This window comes from Hippocampus comes, unplaced genomic scaffold (genome assembly GCF_001891065.2).
Source record: "Hippocampus comes isolate QL1 unplaced genomic scaffold, H_comes_QL1_v1.1 scaffold124, whole genome shotgun sequence".
NCBI classification, from domain to species: Eukaryota; Metazoa; Chordata; class Actinopteri; order Syngnathiformes; family Syngnathidae; genus Hippocampus; species Hippocampus comes.
Window position 1 is genome coordinate 120,838 of NW_017805075.1, and position 12,441 is coordinate 133,278.

Genomic DNA, 12,441 nt, shown 5'->3' on the forward strand with positions numbered 1-12,441 from the left:
GCTGTAACATTTCTTTCCCAAGACTTGCATATATTTTTCAAAACTATCAGCTACTCTACATCAGTGTTTTTCAACCAGTGTGCCGCGAGACATTGTCAGGTGTGCCGCGGGAAAATATCCAATTTTTATGCCTGTGCGGTCTTTCGCCCAGAAAGTAATCGTGTAGTACCCTCCCAAAAACGCTAGGAAGCAGCAACAGCTAGCCAATTGCCTTGTGTTTAGACGAGAGACAAGCGAATTTGTGACGCATGAATGCAGGACGACGGTGAAACAATAAATATGAAAGATGATAAAATACTATTTTCTTTGTGTTCATTAGATTCCAATTCAAGCTGTTATAACGTCATTCTTCAATGTTAAAAAACGGTTATAGTAACAATATAACACGTTTGTTGGTAAAATAAGCGGGGGTGGGGGGGTCACATTTTCAGCTCGTGGTGTGCCGCGAGATTTTTTTCAATGAAAAAAAGTTCAAAAAAGTTCGAAAAACCCTGATCTAAACAGCCCCAGGTTTCACACTGATTGAGTATAAATAAACTGAGAAATTATATTTTAATTAAATACACTGTTCAGAGTGTCATTTTATCACATTTTTGGTTAGTGGTGTGCCGCAAAATTTTTCCAATGTAAAAAACGTGCCCTGGCTCAAAAAAGGTTGAAAAACACTGCTCTACATGGTCCAGCATCAAGACTTTTTTTCTGCGTACTCCGCAATAATAAAGAATTATTTTAGCGGGAGATTGGATTGAGTTTTTGAATGAATCAGGCAGCAAAACCTTTTTTGGTCTGTCGCGGTACCTTGCACAGCAATCGCTATTGTCGATCGTAATAAAGTTTCTTGCTGTTTCTGATGCATTGACAAATTGTTGCTTTTCCGTTATATATCACGTGGCATTTGCAAAATGCTATACACAACTGTCTTGTCAAGTCGATCTTGCAAGATCCAAAGTGTTTTCCCGCAAATTTACGCATTGTTTCATCTTAAGTATACTCCTCCTTGCTTCCATGACTGATGTTGCATGCTTGATGTAAATCCCCGACGCCAACCGGAAATAACACATACAAGCAAAAAAATAATAAGAGATAATTAAAAATAACATTGAGAAGTCAATAAAAAATAAAAGTGCAGTAGGAATTTTTTGAATAAAATTATTCTAATTTTTTAATCATATTTATTCATTTGATCAATAACTAATAAAAAGGATGTTGTGTCGATGTGTGGCCAGTATTGATGTAAAGTTGTCCAGTGCCTATCGATGTAGCCGGATTGCAGGGCAGACACGTTGATACATCCATTAAATGGATGTATCGCTTACACCCCTAGTATATACTCTTAATACAGTACGATAATATGATCACATTTATTCGTGCCGAGGGCTTTGGGGTCCTTCTGTTATCGTTAAGTTTTTTTTTCATTGTATTTGAACAATTAAAAATATTTTTAAGCTTTTCCTCGAAGCCAGTCAAGAGGTGCTCTTAAGGGCAGAACTTCTGTTTTTTGTTACGTTGTATCCTGAACACACCTCGTATTTGGCTAAAAAAAAAATGGCTTGTTTATTTTTTTGATGTGCAGTGATGATTTTATACACCAGAGAGAAAATGTAAAGAATAAAAAAATGTACAACAACGTTGTATTGAACTTGTTGAAAACTATTATTTACGTTTGACAATTTTGTGCACTTTGTCATTTTTAAGAATACATTTCAGACGTGACAATGTGGGGAAATTTGTTTGGTTACTGTCGTGCAATACTTTCAATTGAAAGTACTGCACATTGGGCAAAATGTATACATTATATGATAATATAATACATATGGGACCTATAATGATTATAGGTCCCATATGTATACATTTTGCCCAATCTTTAAACAGGATTGTAGTCATCGGTGAAGGAAAATGTGTCACAAAAACACGTAATAAATCAAAATGTACTATTTAGTTTTTGCAATGTGATGAAGCGTCACATTAATGATGAAAAGTATCGACATAGGTGCGATCCCTAACGTTGCCATATCGCACACTACTTCTGCAAGGTTATCAGCCAGTAAGCACACCCTTGAATCCGATTGGTCGAGAGCTTTTAGCGCGACGTGCTAGAACCAATCACAGCATTGTTTTTTCCCTTACGGCGATAACGCGGATAGTAAAATGAAGGATTAAGAAACACAAAACTAAGAACTTGCTTTGGAATTATACCTTAGTTACGCGAGTTATCTTATTTTACTGGCCTTTGTCTTGCGCGTCTTCCCTTTTCTTGGAAATGTGTCGCCTCAAACTGCGAGGTTACACGACATGGGTAACGTCGAGCTAAGTAGCTTTAGCATTTAACTGCTTCTTCCTATCGTTTCCCGTAGGCCGCGAGCGAGCTGCATCCTGTCCAGTCGTCATTGAGGATGTAAGTTACGTCAAGAGACAAATAAGACAATCGCGAAACCACGACGCTTATCCGTTGTGTTGAGTCGAGTGTTGGTGGGTACGTTGAAATTTCACGTAATTGTGTTCGCGGGCTACCTAGCTTGTTAGCTGCTTTGGCTAGCTCGCCAGCATGAGCGAATTGACGGACTGCAAGCAGGGCGCCGACTCCGAATCGAGGAAAAGGTGTCCTTCACCGGACCGGGATGAGGGAGGCTCTATTCCCAGCAAGTCCTCGAAAGTGGACGACGCGTGTCGTGACGTGCAGGATGCCGCGGAGCGATGCAAAAACGGCGAGAGCACAGAAGCAGCTGGGCAAGAAAAACATTCAGAGCATGAAGAGGAAGCAGAAAGTTCGCACTGTGTACAGTACACCCCGACTTCTGCACCTGTCAACAACTCCATTTCGGCTGAGCATAAATCCAAGGAAGCCCAGTCGGCCGAGGCGCACAAGTGTGCTGATTCGAAGGACGATGCAGATGCAAGCACAGGACCCGATCCCTGCAATCTTTTGGACCAGTCTGATTCTGACCCGGCGGCCATAGCAGCCGCCGAAGCTCTCGCAAGCCTCACGGGGGGAGACGCCGAAGACAGCCGAGAGACTCCGTGCTCCTCTAATAGAGCCAAACAAGCCAAACAGGGGAGCAAAGCCAATCGGCGTGGGGACCAGCAGGTTCTCAGAGGTCATTCTAAAACGCGGGCAGCTGCCGCTGACAGTTCCACGAGCTTACACAAAGCAGAAAGAGAAGATGCGGATGATGCCGCAAACGAGGGTGAAGGTGATGAATCCTTGTCTAGATCTTCTTCCACACCGAGCTCCTCTTTCCCGTCCGAGAATGAGGAGAATGAGGACGGTGAGTGCGCCATTGTGTCTGTTAAGATGGCTCCCGAGATGAGACAGTCAGTGGCTCTCCTGGCGCAGGTTCAGATGAGACTGGAAGCTCTCGAGAAGAAAAGCGCCTGGCTCCACCAGCGCCTGGAGCTGAAGATGGGCCGCATGCGGCGGCCCCATCTCAACCAACGCCGCTCCATCACAAAAAACATCCCCGGTTTTTGGGTGACTGCTGTATCCTTTCGCCCAAGACCATCCCTCTCTCCTTGCATGCTCAACTTTGAGAGAATGCCTTCTGCAAGTGAACATGTTTATGCTTTACCTTGACTCCGAGGCGCCAGCTGCTGAACCATCCGCACCTCTCGGCTCACATTGACGAGACGGACGAGGATGCTCTCAGCTACATGACTGATCTGGAGGTAGGTGAAACACTTGCAACTTTTTTGGACATAGTTTACCTCAGAAAACTCAGGGGACACAAACAATCAAGCCAAAAATATCACTAATATTATATGACGGATCTTTCATTCTCTTGTGGAACAGTCTATACAAGTACCACTAGTGGTACACAAAAAAGTAACCTATTTTTGGGCAACTATTTTTGGAGTTTGAAATATCACGGTAATTTTGACATGTCAACTTGGGGTTTCCCTCAGAATTTCGAGCTGTACAAGCTTATTAGTGGATAACGTGTGTTGAAACTTTTCAGCCAGTCAGAAAAGGGCTTCCCCACATAGCAGAAGTAAATGGGCGGGCGGGAAGATATTTTGTTTGTACGGTTCACTAGTTTTGAACTTTTAAGTACTGTGGAACTTAAAAGATCATGAACATATCATCTTCAAGAACTGTCTTTTTTATTTATTTGTTTATTTATTTTGTGCAACACACTTTGACCATTTTTTTTTTGTCTTTTCATCTACATTTGATTACAGCGTTAATGTTCAAACTGTGCATGTTACTTTGGCTTGTTATAGACCTTTAGTAGCCTTTTAAGGACTGTAACCTCTACATTGTTTTTGATGCCACTTCGGCCCAAGTTCCGGAATTTTAATGTTGATCATCACAGTGGTTGCTAAGTATTTTTCGAAGTGGCGTCTGGTGTAAAAAGTTAAGAAGAAATATACGTTGTGCGTCAGAAATGAAATGTTTTACAGTTTTCAGTCCAATTCATTGAAATTGAGTCATTTCCCAAGTGGCACAAGGTAGTTGGGACTCACTGGTCAATTATTCTGAAAACATTCAAACATTTCACCTCCATCAGATTGAAACTTTCAAGAACCACAAAGTGGGTTTCCAGATCCGCTTCCACTTCAGACGGAACCCTTACTTCCAAAACAACATCATCATGAAGGAGCTGCAACTTGGACTGGGAGGTACAAATAAACACGGGATTGCTTTTCATTTTACTGGGCAATTAATGAAGGAGTCACAAAATTCGGTACACCAGCGTCACTGAAGAAGATGGCATACAAAAAAAGATCAGGTTCAGCGTTGTTTGACAGTGTCCACAGATGTATTATTTAGGCTTTATGATATCAAGAGTTTTGGTGCTGATCAGCAATGGAGCAGAATGATTATTTCACTCACTTGTTTATTTACTGTATTAAAAAAATATTTCATTTGAAAGTAAGTCATTTTTTTCTTTCAAATATGTTCTATATTCTGTAATAGTGTATGAAGCAGGTGTGATTCATAAGATACAAAAAGTAGACACACACGCAGCCCCCGCCAGTGACCTGAACTGCAATGATTTTTTTTTTCGTTTGCCCAATGTGGAAGTCAAAGGTATCTTGTTTTGACGTTATAACTTAACACATTATAACGTGATTCATTTTTGTTTGTTTGTGGATGTAGCAGAATGGAAATACAAAAGGTTTGAGATTCAAATGATATTTACAAAGTCATTTTGTCCTTGACAACAAGAACAGCGTGCTTGAGAATAGTGTTCAACATCTCGGGGTGAATGGGCACGAGACCACGATGCTGTTTTGAGTAGTTGAGTTTCATAGTGGAATAAAGTTTTGAAGTTAAAGAATCGTTTTGTATAATAGTTTTATTAATCCTGATTTCGATCTCAATCAAAATAATTCTGATTATAATTTTTTCCATAACCGTCCAGCCCTGGTGGTCATGGAACAAATTAAAGTCAAATTGCAAGGCACCACTCCTTATTTTAATTTGTAAAATCATTGTTAACTTTATCAGTTTGTTTTGTAAAATGATTTCAACTTTTACACTTTTACCATGATTATTTTGTCTAACCCCCCCAAAAAATGTCATTTTGGCAGTAACTCCAACGTCCTTGTCCAACACCATCCTGTGGAATCGCGGTCACAACTTGACGGCCCACAGCGAACCCAGAAAGATGTCACGTGGCGTCTACCAGACCTTTTTCAGCTGGTTTGGTGACCACAGCAACCCCGGACAAGACGATGTCGCACAGGTATGTCCGCCAACTGGCAACATTCACAAATAGTGTTGTTCACGCAAACACAAACAAAATGACCAATCACTTGTTATCAGACTTTGTTTGTATAAAGTACCATTTTGGGAATGTTTGGGAAGGCGGATGACTGGTCGATTCCAATTGGGGACAATGATTTGAGAGTGGTCGTCCTGGTCATAAAACAATTATTCAAAATTTGCATTGATTAAACATGAACAAATGTAAAAGAATTTGTTGATAAAAACAAATGGATGTACAGGTATCTGTAAATTTCAGGTGCCTCAAGTCATTTTATGAATAAACATTTCAGGAGGCTCACTTGGTTTAACTTTTTCTCTGATCTGTTTGCGGTTGTCCAGATCTTGAAGGACGACCTATACAGGGACCCTTTGAGATACTACCTCACGCCTCTCTGGCAGCCCAGAGAGAACGGCAGGTAGGTCGCATTCCCAATGTTTATTGCATCCGTACAGCATATACTGGAATTTGAGTCGTTTTGGTGTCCACAATGTTTCCATGGGCCAAAACTGCTGTCTCTCTCAATATCGGCAAGCGCAGAGCATTCTTCAGCGTGTTTAAAACTGTTGTTTTGAAACTTAATGATAATCTTCTCTCACTTTACTTGCTCTGTGTGAAACATGGTCCTGTGTAGTTGAATGCAGTTGTGTTGTAAGAATCGCAACAGATGGATGTATGATTTGTATGTACCGTCTGCTATTGTGTGGATTGTCTTGCCTTCAGAATCTAATTAACTTCGACAAATCCAATGAAGTTGAAATTCCAATGAAGTTGGGACATGGTGTTATACATAAATAAAAACAGAGTATGACAATTTGCATATTAAATTGCATACCCTGTGAAGACAAGATATTTATTGTTCAAATATATAAACTTTGTTTTTAGCAAATCATCATCAACTTAGAATTGTATGTCTGCAACACATTTCCAAAAAGCTGGGACAGGCTCATTATTACCACAGTGTTACATCACCTTTTCTTTTAAGAGCATTCCATAAACGTTTGGCAACGGAGGTCGCTAATTGTTGAAGTTTTGTCGCTGGAATTCTTCCTTCTTTCGTGTTTGATGTACAGCTTCAGCTGGTCAACAGTCTGGAGTCTCCGCTGTCCTATTTTACACTTGCTGCTCTATGCAGGGTCTATGCCTCATACTCCAATCCAATCTCTCACAGTATGGATTCTACATTATAGTGGATATTCACACGCAGTGCACCATAGTTCAGAAATCCCATCTGATGTACTTGTGCAGTTCAGTGGGGTTTTTTTTTCCCCCTTCTCCTTATAAACCTGATCGTGTTGTCCTCCAGTGATGGCGATGGCGCCACAGCAGCTGACCACGGCAATGGCGACGACTGTGTGGTAATCTCTGACTCAGACGAGGAAGCTGGTGAGCCGGAGCCAGGCCACAGTGGTGGAGAGGAAGAAGAGGAGGAAAAAGGAGGAGAAGAAGAAGAAGAAGAGGAGGAGGAGGAGGAGGAAGGGGCACCGAGTGCAGGTCGGTTACTTTTTGATTTAGAGCACACTCGCGCCAGAAAAGCAGTGGGCAAACTTTAGTGCTCGAGGGACATAACCGATTTTTACATCAGACCAATGACCAGGTTATTTGTCGATAAGCTTAAAGAAAGAAACGTGTACGCATGTCGAATATTATCTACCTATTTGTCTCTTTTTATCTATCTATCTGAGGATTTGGACATTTAAAAATTAAACAAGGTCTCAATAATTAGACTATGAAAATAAATATCTATAAATTTGATCATTGGTTAGTTATTGATTAATTGTTGCACCCCGAGGCGGTGCTCATAAGAGCAGATGCACATCACTTAGACTTGAGCAATTTAGGCAACATGGGGACATTGAGAACATTGGGAAGTTGGTCCCAAATTGAATGTAAAATGGAATTCAAAAGCCTTGAATTGAACATGCCTTCAGTTGTAGGAACCGTGGAATGATGCTTTCAGTTTTCCTCATCACAACTCCAAACTTTGTCCTCCTCAGATGAGAGCCAGGAAGAAGGTGAAGGTGGAGAAATTGTGATTGACGGTAAGTGTTCTGTCGTCTGCTCATTTGAGACTTTCATTTACAAGGTGAAGCCAAATACTGTACTGACATAGTGTGTCTGTCTTTTACCTGGCAGGCTCGGATGACAGCGACCAGGAAGATGAGGCGGCCTGAAACGGGAAGTCAGGAAGAGCAGCGGGTATGCCTGAGCATCTTCCGGATGTTAGTTATGTTATGCACAAAATGTCATATTTTTGTAATATACCAAAATACGATCTATACTTTTGAAATCAGGGTTAACTTAATAAAGCCAAGGCAAGGTGACTTATGATTTTCTATGGTGTATTCGAATACAGGACACTGCCCTAAAGGATCGCTTTTAGACAACGTTGTTCTGCAGCCGACTTTTAGCAAAGTACACAAATGACAAGAATCTCACAGACATGGGAAGCAGTCATTATCCTTTGGGCTCTTTTTCCTGTTCTAATCTATTCAATTATGTTGACCACATCATCACCACATTTCAGGAACACTTTGAACTGCACCATAATGTGTTCTCAGGGATGTCCCCCCCACCCCCACCCCACACTCGATTTCACAATTCGGCATTGTGAAGACGAAAATGTGTACTCTACTGTAGTCAAGAAAAGCAGATAATGTTTTCATCAGCGTGTCCCCCCACTCCTCCACGCGGCATAATGCAGCAAACACGCCACTCAATCACAGTGTGATATTGCCAGTTGTACTTTGATCAGCGGAGTCCCCACATTCCGCTGTAGGTGGAATTTTGTCTTTTTAGTCGTTTTACAGCAGTTTTCACATTCTGCTTAAAGGGTTTCTCTGTGGAATTTGACATTTTTGTACACACCGTGGCACTCATGTCAGCGTACTGATGTTCTGATGGCACAGTTATGTGTTTTTATTTATGGGTACTTTGACATTTGAACCGGTTCGGTTTAGATTCTTGGTACATGGAAATTGTCCCCGGTACGCCATGGTAGTAATTTGCGGCACATTTATGCTTCAACCAAAGCATGCTGGGAAGTCCAAGGCTTCACCCATTCACCCATTCATTTTCTGAACTGCTTCCTCCCATCACTACAATATAATTCATAAAGTGTATTTGCTTGGCTTGGCAGCAGGCGAGTCCCACTCGCTTCAAACACGGAAATGTATTTTTAGTGTGTGTGAAAGCCTGCGGAGTGGGTGACATCATTATGGTGGTGTGCATGCACTGCTGCGTTTGAATGCGCCATGGACAATTGACAACTCTTCTCCTCTCACACAGTCACATCTGAAAGACGCGTTTTGGAACCGAAACATGGCTCAGTTTGATTTGACGCGAATCGGTGCTCAGGGGTACCGACCCAAATTGGTCCATACCCAAAGTACCGCCTTCGGTACTCATCCTTAGTGACAGAGCTGACCCGAAGCGATCCAGGAGGAATTAAATTTATTTTTGTCTCCTGAATTAATTACCCAGTCTCGTAATCATCATGTTTGGTGTCTGAATGTCCATGCCGTCTATTTTTTAATCTACCTAGCTGTTGAAATGTAAATGATGGCCGACGTGGGGTATTCCTTCAGCAGTTCATATCACGGAACATCATCCTTGACTGACACTTGACATATTCAAACGGCAGGAGAGATGAAGGCTAAAATCATCCTTCAAGCTTTTAGCCCTGTTTTCTCAGTGGCTCTGCCTTGGTCAGAAGACATGCGAGCGTTTGTGTACTAGTGACGCCATCGGAGATCACTTGAGACTTTGCCACACAGAAGAGCGTGTGCTTTTCCCGGCGAATTGGCATTTTTTTTAAAAGACTGGAAAGACCATGGACCATGATAACGTTCTCAAACTTGGGCAGCCAGTAACTGTCAACTGTATACAAGTCTGACAAAGAATCAAACAAAAGTATACACGTTCAATTTGTGCCGTGACCACTCTTGTAACCCAAAATAGTCATTTTCCTATTTTTATTTTCTTAAATGAATGGAAAGGCCATTCATCTATTCCAGCCTCACACCCAAAATTTTTATGAAAACAACGTAATAACAGTTAAATAGAATAAGCCGTTCGGCCGATGGATGGTTTAAGAACTGGTTTGTGCATCATGATTAATTCATCGCAGCTCCTTCTAATGTTCACGACTCGGCCACCAGACGTCAGTATAACACTGTTGCACAGAAAAAACGAAGAAGACTTTCACTCAACTCCTCTGTTTCAGTCATTTTCAGTAATATTTGTTTCTTTGTTTTTTTGCAGAGGATAAAAGCTGTCTGCCTTTGAGTATTGTTGTAGCATCTGTCTTTTTTTGTTTTATTTTGGCCTGGGAGTGAATTGCACAGGCTGAAGCTACTTTTTAAAGATTTCTTTTCCGTCTGCCAAGGTGGATCGTTGTCAATTGAGTTGAGTTAACTGCCACAATTTGGCATTCGTATCTCCAATTGTTGTTCAAAGCAAAAAAAACAAAAAAACAAAAACAAACCCACCGCCCACTCATGGCTCATATCTCAGAAAATTCCGAAGTCAGGTCACTGGTTTGTCAAGGCCCCAGTGAAAAAATGATCTCGTCTCAATTTTAAATTGGAGTGTGGGAATTGCGGGCTGAATGATATTAATGTTGTGCAAGACTGATCTAAGCAGTTACCCAATCTGCATTGAATCATGAACATCTCGTTTCTTTATTGTCACACCTCATATGCTCACAAGGCCATGTATTCACTAACATTGCAGCAGTTTGTGTTAAACTCGTCTCTCTTTCAGGGTGCACTGGAACACGTTTGCTCATGAACATGTTTTCCCCCCTAGCGGTGTCCCTTCTCATATGCTTTTCTAGAAAATTGTAGTCCTTTGTTGCTTTGGTTACTTTCATTTTGTTAGGGGCGAGATGTCCACCTTTTGCGTCAGACCCAATAAAGTAGGAAGTTGTTTGACTTTGCTGTTGACTGTCTTGATGCTACACTTACATTTGCACCCGACACTAGTGTCTATTTCTTGTCGCCACAAGATGGCAGTGTGGTGTAGTTTGTCACCTTTGTCTGTTGCGCTGATTTAAATAAAGACCTTCTGTATCACATATCAGAGTGTGATGGAAGTATTTAAGGTTTTAGATTAAAATTCTTAATGATAATCTAGTAAACCACAATAAAGATCTATTTTTGTCAGACTTGAGTTCTTGAATGAATGCTGCCGACATGACTTTTTGACATTTAAGTCACAAGTCACCTTCCCCACTCTTGAAGAGAGATCAAACAAAAGCAACAGAGTGACACTTCAATGGATTTCACTGCCAGTGCAGCGGCATGCGTGTGTGATATCACTCCCATTTTCAAACTGCCACTGTAAATAGCTCCCGGCGAGGCATTTTTGGACAGGCCCAGACAAAGGAACGGCAGCAGTGTTGCAATGGTACACTTAAACCCTTGATTCCACTTTTAATGCACAGCTATAAATATTCCACTCACAAAAATCTGTCCTGCTGGAGGCCCAGCAGCACTCAGGGAATGCAGCCTATGATGGGCACATACTATTAACACTAATGTTGGAAACTCATTACACCATGTGAAATGAGGTATTTTGCTTCCACGTTCAGCAACCCCCACCAACCACAGATCGGCCACGTTTCATGATCATAAATTAATAACAGGCTTGGTTCTTGCACAATATCGATTGGGACATAAGTTTGTTCCAATGACTGGAGGGACAACAGGCAACAGCCAAACTGTGTGTGTGTTTGGGGGGGGTTGGGTAGGAGTGTCCAAGCTACATCCAGGGGGCCATTTGTGGCCCGCCATCTGTTTGTTTGGAAGCCCGCTGCATCAGTCTTGTACAAAATACCTGAAAGCAATAATTGAATCAAAGTACATGTACGGTGCCCTCCATAGTTATTGGCATCTCTGGTTAAGATGTGTTACAAGCCATGAAATTAAGTCTGTTTTTATTGCAGAAGCCTATGATTCACCAGACACGGTCCTAAATAATGAAAAAAAAAATATGTGTAATAAATCACGAGGATCCACAAAAATCTTTTTCTGATATTAAAGGTACTTAAACGCTAGATTTGCTTAGAAACCCCCCACCCCCACACACTTTTTATGGTACATGCTCAAACTGCCAGCATGACCTGACCGTAAATACCTGATGAAAATGAACTGTTCAAAGAAAATCCAGCCTTCTCTGGCTCCATCTTCTGCCTCCAATTTAATTTTTATGAAACCAACGCCCTATCCCTCACTCCTGTTCCCGAGGAAAAATCGGAGACAGAAGGTGCGACTGATGGGATGTCAATCATTTGTCATGCACTGTTGGGCACACTGATAGAGGCACACCACTGCGTCCTCGCGCTGACCTGTTACTTTGGGCTTCAGGAGCTTTGCTGAGACTATCCTCCTTAAAGTCATGCTCTTTTCCTTTTGTGAACTCCATACAACAAAGGATATAAATTCACTGCCTATTGTCTGTACTAAAATGTGGGGTATTGTTATTTACCTTCTTAAATGGGAAGTGAACCTGCTCACCTGCTTTCTGAAGCTGAACCATGATTGGTGACCAATCTGCGTACCGACAGGACGTAGAGCATCTGGCATTCTGGTGCAACCAACACAACCTGGAGCCGAACACGCGAATCACACTTTCTCAGGACCTGAAGTGGGAGGCCAACATCAACTGCATCCTGAAAAAGCCCCCAGCCGGGGATGTATTTCGTGAGGCGGCTGAGGAAGCGCGGCCTGCC

The 12,441-nt window shown here is 41.8% G+C and overlaps 1 protein-coding gene across 1 annotated transcript; it reads left to right on the forward strand.

Moving 5' to 3' along the window:
• The first annotated feature begins 2,095 nt into the window (after positions 1–2,095).
• Positions 2,096–10,785, forward strand: tspy (testis specific protein Y-linked). Its single transcript, XM_019865130.1, has 8 exons — positions 2,096–3,478; positions 3,586–3,663; positions 4,506–4,617; positions 5,533–5,687; positions 6,050–6,126; positions 7,015–7,202; positions 7,706–7,750; positions 7,845–10,785. Exons 1-8 carry the CDS (start codon positions 2,546–2,548, stop codon positions 7,880–7,882), a joined length of 1,626 nt encoding a protein of 541 aa, XP_019720689.1. The 5' UTR covers positions 2,096–2,545; the 3' UTR covers positions 7,883–10,785.
• Positions 10,786–12,441: the final 1,656 nt, after the last annotated feature.

Bases quoted from the DNA above. Each gene is read 5' to 3' on its own strand.
- tspy (XM_019865130.1), top strand. From the start codon at position 2,546: ATGAGCGAATTGACGGACTGCAAGCAGGGCGCCGACTCCGAATCGAGG. The intron at 4,618-5,532 runs GTACAAATAAAC...TCATTTTGGCAG, and splicing joins GCTGCAACTTGGACTGGGAG to TAACTCCAACGTCCTTGTCC. The intron at 5,688-6,049 runs GTATGTCCGCCA...GCGGTTGTCCAG, and splicing joins GACAAGACGATGTCGCACAG to ATCTTGAAGGACGACCTATA.